This window comes from Sarcophilus harrisii, chromosome 1, assembly GCF_902635505.1.
Source record: "Sarcophilus harrisii chromosome 1, mSarHar1.11, whole genome shotgun sequence".
NCBI classification, from domain to species: domain Eukaryota; kingdom Metazoa; phylum Chordata; class Mammalia; order Dasyuromorphia; family Dasyuridae; genus Sarcophilus; species Sarcophilus harrisii.
This window is the reverse complement of record NC_045426.1, coordinates 486,067,160-486,081,554: the sequence shown is the minus strand read 5'-3', so window position 1 is coordinate 486,081,554 and position 14,395 is coordinate 486,067,160. Positions and strand designations below refer to the sequence as shown.

Here is a 14,395-nt window from a genome sequence, read left to right as displayed (position 1 = left end):
GAAATACCTAATATATGCAAACTAGCAGTACTAATATTTCTTCATTACTTTAGTATTGACAAATTTATAAAAATCATAGACATGAGCTGTTTTGAGGAAAAGCACAAACACAAGCAACATATTCAATTTTGTATTCTATCTACTCAACATTCCCAAAATATTACTGAGTAGTTTTTCTTACCCCTCCTCCAATGTCTAGTTTTATAGTATTAGAAAATTAGAGATGGACAAATTATAATAAAAAAAATTTAAAAACTATAAAATTTCATTCAGTCAATAAACATTGTGTCTACTATTTGTCAGGTACTGTGCTAAGTGTTTTTAAAGATGGTATAGTCGATGAAAAGAAGCATAGAGGGTAAGAACAGGTTTATGACATATAACCAATGAAGAATTATTTATCAAGTGTCAAAAGATTCCAAAGAGCTGTACAGCCTGGGAGACAAATTTCATCACAGAAAGAATAAGGAGTAACAAATGGATGGAAGGTGTGTGTACTTTACCAATACTACTGATATCTGTGAAAAATTAACTAGGGAGGGAGGTCAGCCTCTTGGGATGACCACATATAGCAAATATATGAGAGGGCATGGACAAAAAGCACAAGATCAGAAGGTAGTAATAGGCTAGGGTCCATATGGTTGGAAAAAGTGAGTCATTTAAGGATCAAAGCAAATCATACCACATTGTATTTATAAGTAACACTTCTTCCTACTTTGCTCAAAAGGACCTGGAAGATATAGTAAAATTCATCGTTACTTCTTAATGTTGGAGGTGGATAAGACCATGACAGATAACTCATCTGACTCAATGTAACAGTGGATACTTTGTTGCTATGTTATCAAAAAGACAATATATGCAAAACATTTCACAAGCTTTTAATTATGATACAAATGTTAGTTTTTCTTCATAGCCAATTGTAATACTCCCAAGTTTTTTGGATTTCCATATGCATATTCAAGCCTTTAGGCTCCAAATTCTTGAAACCATCTACCTTAGCCCATACTACTGCTATAATACAATAAAATGATAGGGTGAATAAAGTTATAAACCATATTAATGAACATAAACACATAATCAATACAGTATTTTTTCTGTTAGCAGCAGCTCATCCTCTAATATGGAATATATTCTTTTGTAATGTCATTGCTGAATATTCACAAGTTTTCCTCAATAATAATAATTATGGATCCATCTATCACTATGTAGTCATGAATTCATTCCAGCCCACTTCCATAGTTCATCCTGTTCTGCCATCTGGAGTGATTCTGGTTCATATTACCAATAGCTTTCATGATGGAATAGTTTTCTGTCAGTTATCATATAGGATTAAAAGTCCAGAGATGAAAAGGACTTTAGAATTTCTCAAATATAAATAAGGAAACTGAGACCCAGACTAAAGTGATTAGCTCAAGGTCTACGATGTGAGATTTTTTAAAATTATTTAAAATTTATTTATTTAAAAAAATTTTTATGTGGAATAAACAAGTATTACTATAATAAAAATATGATTGCATATAAAACTGCAAATCTGTTATGTACAATTTGTTATTCCCTTCAAATATATAATCAAACTATAGCATAGACTTTTTCCTTTTTTTCTCCTACCATTAGGCACAAATAGCTATATAATTAGAAACATACATAAACATGTGATAAAATTATTCTGTTCATATTGCTATTTATCATTCTTTCTCCAGATGCAGATAGCATCTTTATAAGTCATTTATAATTAATTCTGGATATTTATAATACTCAAAATCATTTATTTGCTAAAAGTAATTCTTAAAACCATATTGTTTTGATTTCTTAATTGAAAAAACACTTATCCATATCCTTTGACCATTTAGCAATTAGGGAAGGACTTGTATTCTTTTGGGGATTAGAAACCCAGTCCTTGTGACTCTAAATTCAGTGCCCCCTGTGAAATTCCAGGTTGTCTCATCATCTCTCCCAATTTTCTTTCTTCCTCAAAAGAAGTGTTCTGATTTTCTTAATTCAGCTTTATTCTGGGGATCACTGCAGCTGCCACTCTTTGGAACTTTTCAGAGCTTTTATATTCTTTAATCTAACACTTATTGTCTTTGAAAAGAGACTGATAGCTTCATGATCCCTTTCCTTGGTTGCTTTTGTTTTCAACAAGGATTATTATTTACAGCATAACAAAGGAATGGCTGAAAGATTTGTTTCCTGAGTATTTTGTTTTCTCCAACACTGGTGTTCTGATACTTCGGATACTGCACAAAGTATGGTCAATAAGGTTTTTCTAACAAATTGGAAATGATTTGAATAAAAGTTCAAGGATTAGCCTAGCTAAATCTAGAAAAGTTTTTCATTGGAACCAAACTTTTTCAGTCACACTTACTTACATAATGAAAAGACCTGAGCAAAAGCAGTTAGAAGCCTCAGAGCATAGAGCACCGAGCTTGGAGTCAGACTCAAATTCAAATCTGACATCAGTCACTTATTAGCTGTGACTCTGCGCAAGTTTGCCTCAGTTTCTCCAGCTGTCAAACAGAAATATTAATAGTACTTATATCCCAGGATTGTTGTGGGGACTCAAATGAGATATTTGTAAAGTACTTTAAACTTAGTAGCCTATAGAAGTTGCTTGAAATATGATTATTTTCTTTCTTCTCTTCAGCTATGCAACTTCATTGGTGGCAGGTATTAAGAATCTCAATTAAATGATACATTTTTGAAGTAATGACATAATGAATTATAATTTTGTTTATATATATGTTATTAAATACTAACATTCTCTCAAAAAATTCACCTTCCTTTCAAGAATTTTTTAAAAGCTGGCTAAAAAAAAATCTTGACAAACATACATCTTAAACTTTCCAACCAATTTAATCCTATCTGATTATCATTTATTTATTTACTCCATACAAGGAAGTGTAATAGGCAATAAGCATAAAAATAAAATAAATGGTCTTTGCCCTCAAGAGCTCATTTCTACAAGTAGGATGCAAAATATGAATATAAAGATAGACATGGTGATCTAAAGAGGAACTAATGAAGAATTTAATGGAATCAGGAAATGCTTTACTGAGGAGGGTGTGGCCTTTAAGTAAAGCCTTAAAGGAAGTTAGGGATTCTAAGAGGGAGTAGCCACGTAAATTATGAGGGTAGGAGATGAAATGTCATGTTCAAAGGACAGCAAGTAACTTCTGTCAATAAAGTCCAGAATTATCATTCTGTTGCTTTCCTATTTTTTTAAATACGTTTTGATTTGAAAATTCAATCATTATAAGTTCAAAAGTAAAGTTGTATTCTTTCCAAAATAAACAATAAAAACAGGCACCATCCTAAATAATTATGGAATTTCTTTTTATGAATTAGATAATCTTAGGGCTGAAAAGAATTTCCTTCAATATTGTCAAGTCCAAACATCTCATTTTATAAATGAGGATACTAAAACTAAAAAAATCGAAGTGATTTGTCCAGTCATAATTATTGGCATTAGACAGGACTAGAACACAGATCTCTAGACTCCCCTGCTGGTAGGAAATCTTTCCACCACATAATACTGACTAGAAAACCTGAGTAATTTAATCTTCCCCAAATCTCTGATGTCCCAGATATAATAAAAAGCATTTGCTGAGCCTTCATTATCCGCCCCCCACCTCTTACTATAGTATGCCATGGAAGATAAATAAACAGTAAAAAAAAAAAAAAAAAAAAAAAAAAAAATCCCAAAGTAACCATATATAAAAAACAAATTAAAAAATTAAATTCAAACACTTATTAGCACTATAACATGAGAAGAAGTAGGGAGTCCGCAGAATTATGACAAAAACAAAAATGTTTCTGCCCTCAAGGAGTTTACAATCTATTAGAAATCTGTATCAGGGATATGGTGAATTAAGGAGAGAAGGAGCTGAAATAATTAGAGGTATAATAAAGACCATCATGGGGGAGATTCGACCATGTCCCAGTCTTGAAAGGAAAACAAAGACCCTGAGAGGCTAAAATGAGGACAGAGTATATTCCAGGTATGAGTGAACAGATAATGCATTACAGGGAGGCAGGGGATCTGAATCCTGATTTCAGAGAACTATTAGTTCATTGCCTGGAAAGGTAATTAATAAACAACCCAAGAAAGGCCACAAACTACAGGTTGAAGAGTTGTACTTTATCCTTCAGCAATTGAGTTCTTGAGTATGGGAGTCACTTAGTCAGAGATTTGCCTTATGAAAATTATTTTGGGATCTGATTAGAGAAGAATGCCTGGAATTAGGGAGAATAATTAGATCGTAGTCCAGGCAGAAGGTAATAAGGCCTAAACTAGGTAGCACAGGGAGTGAAGAGGGTATAAATGATAAAGATGTTAAGACTATATGGAATTAATAATCCTTGGCAACTAATTGGATAGTGTGGTAGGGAAATGACAGATAGATAAGAAAGATAGTGATACCCTTAATACAAAAAGAGAAATTTGGAAGTTTTTCTAACATGGGACCTGCCTTACAAAGAGTAGACAATAAGAGCACCTGTTTATATTACCTAACTTGAATTGGAAATATAAGAAAAATATATAAAACAAATTTGTCATATTTTCCTGACATTTGTGATTTTAGAAAATAAATGATGGCATAAGATTACTAGTTGTTTCTTTTATCTTGCTTGTTTCCTAATGATTCTTAAACCAATACAAGATTCCTAGAATAAGCTATAAGGTTATTATAGTTATGGTGGACATGAAATGTTTATTCAGCTGATAAAAATAAACTTTTAGATTCCTCCTCTTTCTAAAATAGTCGATAAAAGTCATAAGCAAGATATTTTAATCAAATTTGACTATTCACATTTGAGTCAAAATTATACAAACACAAATATCACTACCTTATCAAAAGTTCATAACGTGTTTGTGTATATGTAGATATATGTTCATATACATGACATATCACACATCTCAATTAATAAGTAATTTCTGAAAATCAGACTAAATTTAACTTGAGAAAATCCTCTTGAAAACAGGAAGAAAATTGAATCAGTTTAGATCAAAAAAGATTTTAAAGCAAGTTTAACTTCGCTTTAAGTTTTGACATTACCTCAATAAAAATCCTGACGTTTAATGAGGCACAACAAATTTAAGAATTTGAATGAAAAAATGAATAAAGTTAAGGGCAGTTCAGATGTAATGAACTATCATCAGAAATACATTTTAAAAGATGTTCAAGCTATATGCTTCTAAAAATAATAACAACAGTTTTAAAAGAGAATTTTCTACTTTAATTCCAGTTAAAAACTTCCTTATAGGGAAAAAAGTGGGTTTCAAAAAAGTGAAAATAATATCATACATTAAGAACTTCTAGCCTTGTAATTAATTTAATCTTCATTTTAAAAAAATTTACTCTTTCAAAAAGTTATCTCCAAACATTCAAGGTAGTTCTATTGTTTTTTTTAAATAATCCCACCCTATTCAGACTTCACATATGTAATGATCACATGTGCTACAGAAATGAATGAGCAGATATATTCATGCCTTCAAAGGGGAGAAAAGCATTTATGCTTATTTATAGATTTATTTTTCCTTCCCTCCATATGTAAGTATATTATACAAATCAATGAAAAGTAAGGACCAAGGGTATATTTTATATTCAAGGTTTACCAAGCTTATTATAGTCTATATTTGCTCATTCTGACTCATTCTCCTCCTTCTGGGACTGTTTTATGGGACTGACATAACTACAAAATAGGCTGATAAAAAGGAAAAATGTTATTTTTCTAACTTAAGAAAACATCCTTAGAATATATACTTTAGGTCTCCAAATATATAAAACAGAACATAAGGATAAAGTGAAAAACAAAGGAACAATAGAAAGGAGTTTCAGTTAACATCTCAGAATAATTTACTGCCTTCTAACCCCCAAAGCAAGTACACAAATTAAAACAATGTAACTGAGCAATTAAAACAGAATTAGAAAACAAAAAGAGGTTCCTAACTTAAATGCAGAGTTATTCTTGTGGATTGTAGGTATTGGAGGAGTGAGATGGGGAAGTGGGATTACTCACAAACTTGTTTAGAATTCAAAAGTCCCAAGTTTAAATGAAAATAAAAGCCATATATTTGAAATGAAGCTGATTAATTCTTCCTTTAACCTGTAAAACCTGAAGTTTGTAGCTATGTGTAACCCTAAGTCAGGCAAAAATCAGTGTCCTGGGGGCAGTGACACATATTTTTAAAAGGATAAATTGAATTCAAATATCACAAAATACAAAAACTTACACTTTAATTAAGAGCAATCCATACAAAATACTGGCAAGAAGGATTAAGGATCTGAAATGCTTAGGGAAAAAGTTTAAAAAATAAAAGACAGTTGTTTAGTTAACTGGTAAACACATTTTATTTTTTAAAAATGACTACTATTCCTTTATTCCAAACTAATATAGATGCTGTATTCAATATTTAGTTAAAATTAACATATAGGTACTTTTATTTTCTTTGAAATGCATCCTCAGGCCTGCCCCAATAAAATAATTTTAGCAGCAGTTGCCTGATTAATGTGTTAAGACCATTCTTACCTTCCAGAGTGTGCTGTTGTTTCCGTGTATAAAATAGAACATTAGCACAAAGCCATTTCTAATCTCAGATGTATAATACACATGGTACACCTGATCCTAAAACTTCTGTTGCATAAACGAAGCATATTGCCATTTCTAATGACCTTTCAAATAACTCAATGTTAACTGCCTGACTGAAACTACTCATGAGTTACAAAATTGTCAAGTTGCAGTAAAAGGTTATGTGTGGTTTTACATGACAGGCCACAAATGACAATTTAAGAAGACAAGAAACTTAAAACTTGGAGCAACAGAATATACTTTGGAAAAAAGTTCTGGTGAATCCTTTGCTTATTACATGCAGTGCTTACTATATGCAGTATTTTAAAAATAAGTTGAAGTCAGAGGGAAATGAAATAGAGACTTTAAAACTGGCTTGCCAACAGACTTATAAAGCTAATCAGTTTTGAAGTTTACTAATGACAAAACTCACTTCAAGCAAGATATCCTAGGGTTTGTTTTTTTTTGTTTTTTTTTTTTTTTTTTTTTTCCCTTAAAGAGGAAATTAGACTTCCCCAGCCATAACATACTTAGTAATTGTCCAGATTGTGTATTATCAACAAACAAGTGGCTGGAACAAGTTTCCTGTCCTAACTTCACACTTAACTTTAAATTAAAACTGATTTAAGATAAAAAGCAAATTGGAAGTGGGTTCTTTCTTCAGGAATTCATGCTGGGAAAATTTATTAAATGATCTATATTTTGACTAGAGTGATGTCTAAGATATAGAAAGTTTAAAAAAATTATAAAGCTTCGTTAAACACACGCACACACAATACTAAAATACCAATAATGTGAAACATAAGGTTTTTAGGATAGTTAGTTTTTGTCTCTCCAATTTTCCTTCTCCAAGAAGAAATCCCTGGACAAATTCCATTTTTAAAGGGTGAAATAATTAAGTTTTAGAAGAAGAGTAAAGTGCGAAAGCTTTTATGTTATAAGGAACCATTCTAAATAGCTTAATGACAGGGACAAATGGTCTGTGTCGTGTCCCCCCTTCCCTACTCCCCCAGATGAAAAGAAATCCCACCCTGAATTTACAGAGAACAAAAATTTGGAACTGATGTGTTTTGACCTAGTCTAATAAAAACTCCCCCTTTATCCCTCACCCGGTATTAGGGAACCTGGGGAGGTGGGAAGACACCAGCAGGCTGGGAAAAGGAGTACCGGAGGGAAAGAACAAAAGGAGAGACCAAAGAGAAAGAAAAGGGAAGGAGGGGTCTTATCAAGAACTAGAAGCATGTGAAATGCACCAAGTGAAACGGGTTAGAGGACTAGAGAAAGAAAAGAGGCAGGCGGTGGTACTGAGTGACCCCGGGCTAGCTGCACCATGGACAGAGACTCCGCAAAAGACTAGCCCAACCCACACCCCTCTAGAGGGCGGCTGCAGCTACAATCAGCAACACCCCTGCCCCGGAGAAATAAAGAAGGGGCGGGAGAATGCCCCGACTCCTCGTACTCCCGGAGGAACCAGCTCTTCTCTGCACTTTGGGGCAGGAAATGCCCCCCACCCTAATAAGACCATTAAGAGGTCATGAGCAGCACCATCTGTCCTTGCACAGCAAACCTCCAGCGCGGTTTCTTACCCTCAACACACCTAGGGGGATCCCACCCAGTTCCGATTTTCCCTTTGTGCAACAGAAGCCCCTTTTCCGTTCACTTCCCCAGGAGAAGCCTCTTCCCTCCACTCAGCCTCTTAACCCGAGTTCGGGATATCTCTTCCAGGGCCCGGAGGTGGTTGGGAGGTGGGAGATTAAGGCTTTTTTCTCTCCCAGCCTCCCAACCAGGCTGCCAGAGGACCCAGCGCCGAGGAGTCGGAGCCCCGGCCCCCGGGGAGGCGGCAGAAGCACGCTATCTATTCCCAGGATGGGATTAGAGGGGCCGTGGGGAGGGATGGGCTGAACAGCTCGGTCTTACGGGACGAGGCAATCCCACCTCCACCAGAAGAGAGGGAAGCACCAGGAAAGGGGGGAGAGATGGGGTGGTCCGAGCCCCGGCGAGAAGTTTGAGAAGCCCAAACCACAAAGCAAGAAAGGGGCCAGAGAAAAGAGCAGGTGTTTTACGGTTAAGAGAATACCCTACAGAAAGCGGGGTGTTTTCTGGGTCTCTCTCCCCAGACCGAGTGTAGAGGAACGTGAGGAAGATTTGGGGGGCGTCCTAAAATGAATAGGAGGTGGAGGGAGAAAATCGAGGGCACATGTCAAAGGACGGGTCCCCAAGCAAAGCTGTGTGGGGAGAGGGCGATGGGAACAAATGTAAGAGAGGTGAGACGGGAAACTAAGGACCCGTGACGGGACCGGGCAATGATTCCTAGTAGGAAGGTGGACCCGGGTGCGAGTTTTTTGTTTGTTTTGTTTTTCTTTTTTTTTGTTTTTCCTAGGTTGAGGTAAACGAGAAATTGCCCGAGTAAGTGAAAAGAGTACAGGAGAAACTCTGCGGGAATAAATCAAGCGGAAGGAGGGTGGAGGCTGCTCTTGGGCACGGGGATGGTTGTGGGTCAGAGTAGAGGCAAGTGCAGCCTTGCTTCTGCCTCCCAGACACAGAGAGCGAAGATTTGGAAGGGGGAGGTTAGAAGGGAAGCTGGGGAATCCCTATCACAAACTACCCACCGCCTGTTCAGGGAACAAGACAAAACATACGAATGGAGCAAAGTAAGAGAGGGCTAGAAAGCGGAAAATAGGGAATGCATGGAAATTCCCCAACTAACCCCTGGAGCTTTTTTTTTTTTTCCTAAAGATCCCCAGAGGGGCGCCCCGGTGACCCGCTTCGATCCTCTCCCCATCCCCCCAGGGCACGGCCAGAACAGCGGCTACCAACAACCTGCTTTGCCCACAGCCCCCTGCCCCAGCTCCTCCTCCTCCTCCTCCTCCTCCTCCTCCTCTCCCCGGCCCGCACTCGCAGCTTCTCCGCCACAGGCAGCGGTGCAGCGAGCCCGTCCCTCCCACCCCTTCCCGGGTGCATCGCCCCGCACCGGAGCAGCAGTGCGGGGGAACAAAGGCAGCCGGAGCCTCCCCCCCCCACACCCCACCCTCCTTCCGTCCCCATCCCCTAGTCCGTCCCCGGGCCGGCCGGCCTGCCCGCCCCAGCGCCCTTTACCTGGTGCAGGGCCGCCAGCAGCGCTAGCAGCGGCAGCAGGGTCCGCGGCGCTCTCCCTATCCGGCACATGGAGGCGAAGAGGGGCCCAGGAGGAGCCGGAGGCGGCGGTGGCAGGAGCAGCGGCGGCGGCAGCAGCAGCGAGAGAGACGACTCCAGGCAGTTTTCCACACACACATACACACAGACTCGCACACACGCAACCCCTCCCCCTTTCCCTTCCCCACCCCCACCCCTTTCTCTTTCTCAGCCTCTCCTCCCCGCCAATGGAGAGAGAGCGATGATGACAAATAGCGGAGCCAAGAGTCCGCGGGACTCGCACCAGGAGTAATAAAACAGACCGAGAGAGCAAGGGGAGGGATGCGGAGAGCAGGGTCTGCGTGTGTCCGTGTGCAGGAGCACAACAGCGGGGCCGCTTCCTCTCCCGCTCAGGCGGCCGCAGGGAGGCGAAGCGGCGGCGGCGGCGGGGACGGTCCCCCTCCGGCCCGCTCTCCGGCCAGCTTCCCCTCCCTTCTTTCGCTTCTTTAGGATGCGGAGAAAGCAGCCGGGCGGACGGCGTTCCCAGGCTGCTCCGTCACGCTAGATTTCTTTTTTTTTCTCCTCTATGGGTACCCTCTCTTCACTGTTCCCCGGTGCGGCTAAAAATGGAGCGGGAGAGCCCAGCCTAGCCAAGCCGGGAGGGAATTTAGGGCCCGGGGCGATGGGGCTGCGAGTACAAAGGGCAGTAAGTAGTGGTAGCAGCCAGGACTGGCGCGCCGCGGTCCTCCTCCGCGCAGCCGGATGGCAACTCTTCTTTTCTCGGGCGCGGGGCGACTTATTTGGTTTCTCCCTTTTCTTTTTCCCCCTTCCCCCGCGAGTTGCAAGGAATTTCCTCTCTCTCTTCTCTGAGCGACCCTGGGAGGGAGGGAGGGAGGGGGGGGCGCGCGATCCTGCCACCGCTGCTAGCGCTGCTGGTGCTGCATACTCGCCCCTAAGACTGCCTACCCTTCTCCTTCACTTTCTCTATTGCTCGGCTCACTCTCACGCTTCCGCTCCCTCCTCCTGCTCCTCCTCCTCCCGGCTTCTAGATCCTCCCCCGACCCTCCCCCGCACTCCTCCCCCGACCCTCCCCGCACCCCTCCCCCTCCCGCACACTACCGCGCACACCCTGCGAACTCCGCTTCAAGAAGGATCGCAATACCAAGCCCCGCTGCCTGCGTCTTCCCCTTATGCCTGGCTGCTGTTGCAGCCGCTTGCGGCTCCTCTTTCTGTCTCCCCCTCCCTCCGGCTCACCCCCGCCCCCACCCCTCCCTAGACTGATTCTCCCTGCCGGCTGCGCGGCCAATCGGAGACCAACCCCTAGCAGCAGCCGCCCACACCTCCGGCACTGACAACCGCGGTTTTTTGTGGTTTTGTTTTTTCCTTTCCCCCTTTTTTTTTTTTTTGCTGTGGGCCGAGGGGGATCTCGCTGGAGGGAGCATGTGGGGGGGGGAGACCGGCCGCCGGCCAGGCTTAGCAGAAATCAAATAAAACTTGCGCAGTAACTTGGTTCGGTTGGTGGCTCGGAGCTATTGTATTGAAAACGGAGGCTGGGGAATCTGGGGGAGGGAGAGATGCTTCCCGGGTAACCTAATGCACGCACCTCCCTCTCCTTTTGTCATTCTTTCTGGGGGGGGGAGGGGGGGAGGGAGAAATGCTGCAAACGACAGGCCGGTGCAAAACCAATCTTGGCCATTGTTGTCTGTGGCGATAGCAATGAGCCACCTGCTGGGAGGGGAGATTGAAGGCAGCGGCAGCCGCTCTTACACCTCTCCAGCTCCTACCCAGGCAGAGATGTTATTGGAGCGCTATAAGTTTCTCTTGCATCTGCTTGAGTTTGGGGGGAGGGGAGGGCTCGTTGCGCCTATTTTGTTTTGTTTTTCAGTTTTAATTGGGGATGGCTGTTTTTTTTTGTATTTTTAAGCGTTTATTTGTTTGTAAGCAAACTTGGACTCCCTGCAACAACAGGACCAGCAAAATGTTACTACCAACAACTCCCTGCAACAACAAAAAGGTACCAGGAGGAATCTCCCGGACTCTCAACAGATCCTGGGTTATCTAACCCAGGGGATAAAAAGGAAATGAAAGAATAAACTGCGCCCTAACGGAGTTTTCCCTCCACTTCAAAGCAATCTAAAGGCCTTGAAGTGAAAGAAATTTGACAAGTTTGGATCTTACAAACTTTTGAGACCGGATTTCACTGGAGGGGGGTGTTGCTGTTGACTTATAAAAACAATATTAAATTTAACTGGTAAAAAAAAAATTTAAATCTAATGTGAAGGTTTCCATAGACATTTAGAATATTTATATTCGTTTTAATCAAGGATGATTTTTGCATTTATTAAACTGTCTCAAGAATCGGGTATCTTCTATTTTTTAAATTTTTTTTTAAATTTCATTCTACTGGTCACTTAGGAACGATAGCAAACTTGTAGAAGTCACTACTTGTGATAATTTAAATAAAATATTCTTGTAGAGTGAGGTTTTTCAATATTAACTTTTAGTAGATGCATGTATTCGGTTATTTTAAAGCTGTTTTTAATCTTTCCTCTTTTTGTTAAGTTTCCAGCAATGTTATCTTAATCAAATTTAAAAGTTAAAAGCTAAACTGATGATGCAATACTTATGAGTGCTATCTTCTCTTTTTGTGTGGTTTCTACCCACCCACCTAAGTAAATTAAATTCACTTGTAGACCTCATAGGTAATCTGCTAGATTGTTCTTAATAATGAGTACAACTAAATGGCATAAATGGATCTGCTACTTGAAGGAGTAAAGGTAGACAAGTCACTTAATGCTTCTGATCCTCAATTTCCCCACCTGAAAAAGTATTGTTTTTAGTTTATAATTTGAAAATTATGAGTTCTTAAACCTCTGTGTGTGTCCATCCAAAGCTGGATCACCAGAGAAACCCATTATATTAAAATCGAAATGTAATTTTTTTCCCTTCCAAATTCACAAGCCCCAGATTAAGAATCCTGATTTCAGAGAGTTATGAAGGGGGGCACTAAGATTTTGACTTTTGCTTTTGATCTTCTGGAAATATGAAAGGCAAAACCAGGAGCTAGGTCTTTTAAACTCCAAATTTATCTAGTTATACATAATAGCAAGATGTGCAAGTAGCTATTTGGGAATATCACTAGTTGTTTTTTTGATTCCAAAATGTTACTATCAGGGTTAGATCCTGTTCCTAGGGATTGAATTTTAAAAGACCTGAAGTGGGATGAGCAGGCCTCATTAATTCAGTTATACACATGCCTCTGTCATTTGGACAAAGTCTACAGTCAGGGCTTAAGGCATCCAATGGAATGTGTTGTCCTTTTTTCCCCCTTACCAAATGGTTAAACCAATTTCTTTTTCAAAGACTATCCCTATACTGCAGCTTAGTAGAGCTTCCTCCTCTGGAGGTCACCCCCAGCTTCAACAAACACCAAGTTCCATATAAATTAAAGTCTTAGAATTCTGTCTCATAATGTCAGTCAACTAAGAGTCTACAATTCTGATAAATTTATACTGCAGATGTGTGAGGTAGGAACTACACAGGTATTTCTGCCCAACTCGTCTGAGATTGCCCTCTATAGTTCACCAGACCTGAACTATTTTGGTAGCCTAATGACTTTCATTCTGATCACATGATCAGCCCAGCCTCGCTAATCTGCCAATGGGTTAGCCTTTGATCAGGGGGAATGTCTAACCTCTAAAATCCTTGTCTCAGGAGCCTTTGTACAACTATTTGATGTTTAATGAGAGCAGATCTAGTGGTGAATGAAACTTGTTATAATCTGAATGCATGTCAGGAACAGGCCTAATTTTAAATCTAAATCGCTTAGTATTATTTAGGGGGACCATTAATTGCTGGGTACAGGTGGTGATTAAGCCCTCAGGTTTTTAGCAGCTGCTTAAACCTATGGACATGTGAAAAATAGATCATCAGAGCTGTCTGTCCCTGGGGTGATAGAAATCTTGGGCCTAAAAAGATCATGAGACTTTTTATAATGATGATGATGATAACATCATTTATGTAGTGCTTTAGGGTTTGCAAAGTGCTTTAAAGATAATAAATATAAATTTAATTTTATCCTCACAACAACCCTGGGGAAGTAAGTGCTATTAGGATACAGATTTTACAGATGAGAACAAAGGTTTAATGCCCAGGGTCACACAGATAAAAGTATTTAAGTCTGAATTTGAACTCGCATCTTCCAGGCTCAGTGCTCTATGAATCAGCTGGGCCAAACCTCTTGTTTTATAGACAAGAAAAATGAATGCCAGAGAAATGAGCATAATCACATAGCTAGTTATTGTTTGGACCGCACCCCTGGCCTTCTGACATCCAGTCCAGTACTCTTTGCATCACACTCTGGAATAGTTGAAATAAGGATGCAGTTACTTGAGGGGGGGGAGGGGGGAAGTTACCCAGCTAGACCTACAAAAGAATGGAGGATTATATACATACAATGCATTTCTTCTCTCCTATCATTAGCAAGCCAAACTGTTGTACTTGATGTTTGATGAAGTCAATTCACCAAATATTTGTTAAAGTTTTACCAGCTAAGCCCTGGGAATACAAAGACCAAAATAAATAAGCATAATAAAACCAATCTCTTCAACTCTAAACTATAGAACCTTTATACCCCAGAAATACAAATGAGCGCTTGATTTATTGTTTTGTTGATTGTTTAGATTTTTTTAAAGTAAGGGAAAGTGTTAATAAT

At 40.0% G+C, this 14,395-nt stretch overlaps 1 protein-coding gene across 1 annotated transcript in view; it reads right to left on the bottom strand.

Moving 5' to 3' along the window:
* Nucleotides 1-10,727, bottom strand: part of CDH2 (cadherin 2) — a 254,514-nt gene extending 243,787 nt beyond the window's left edge. Inside the window, exon 1 of the mRNA XM_031946492.1 lies at nt 9,667-10,727. Within this exon, the coding sequence (XP_031802352.1) occupies nt 9,667-9,735 (69 nt within the window). The 5' untranslated portion in view covers nt 9,736-10,727. The remainder of the gene's footprint in view (nt 1-9,666) is intronic.
* Nucleotides 10,728-14,395: the final 3,668 nt, after the last annotated feature.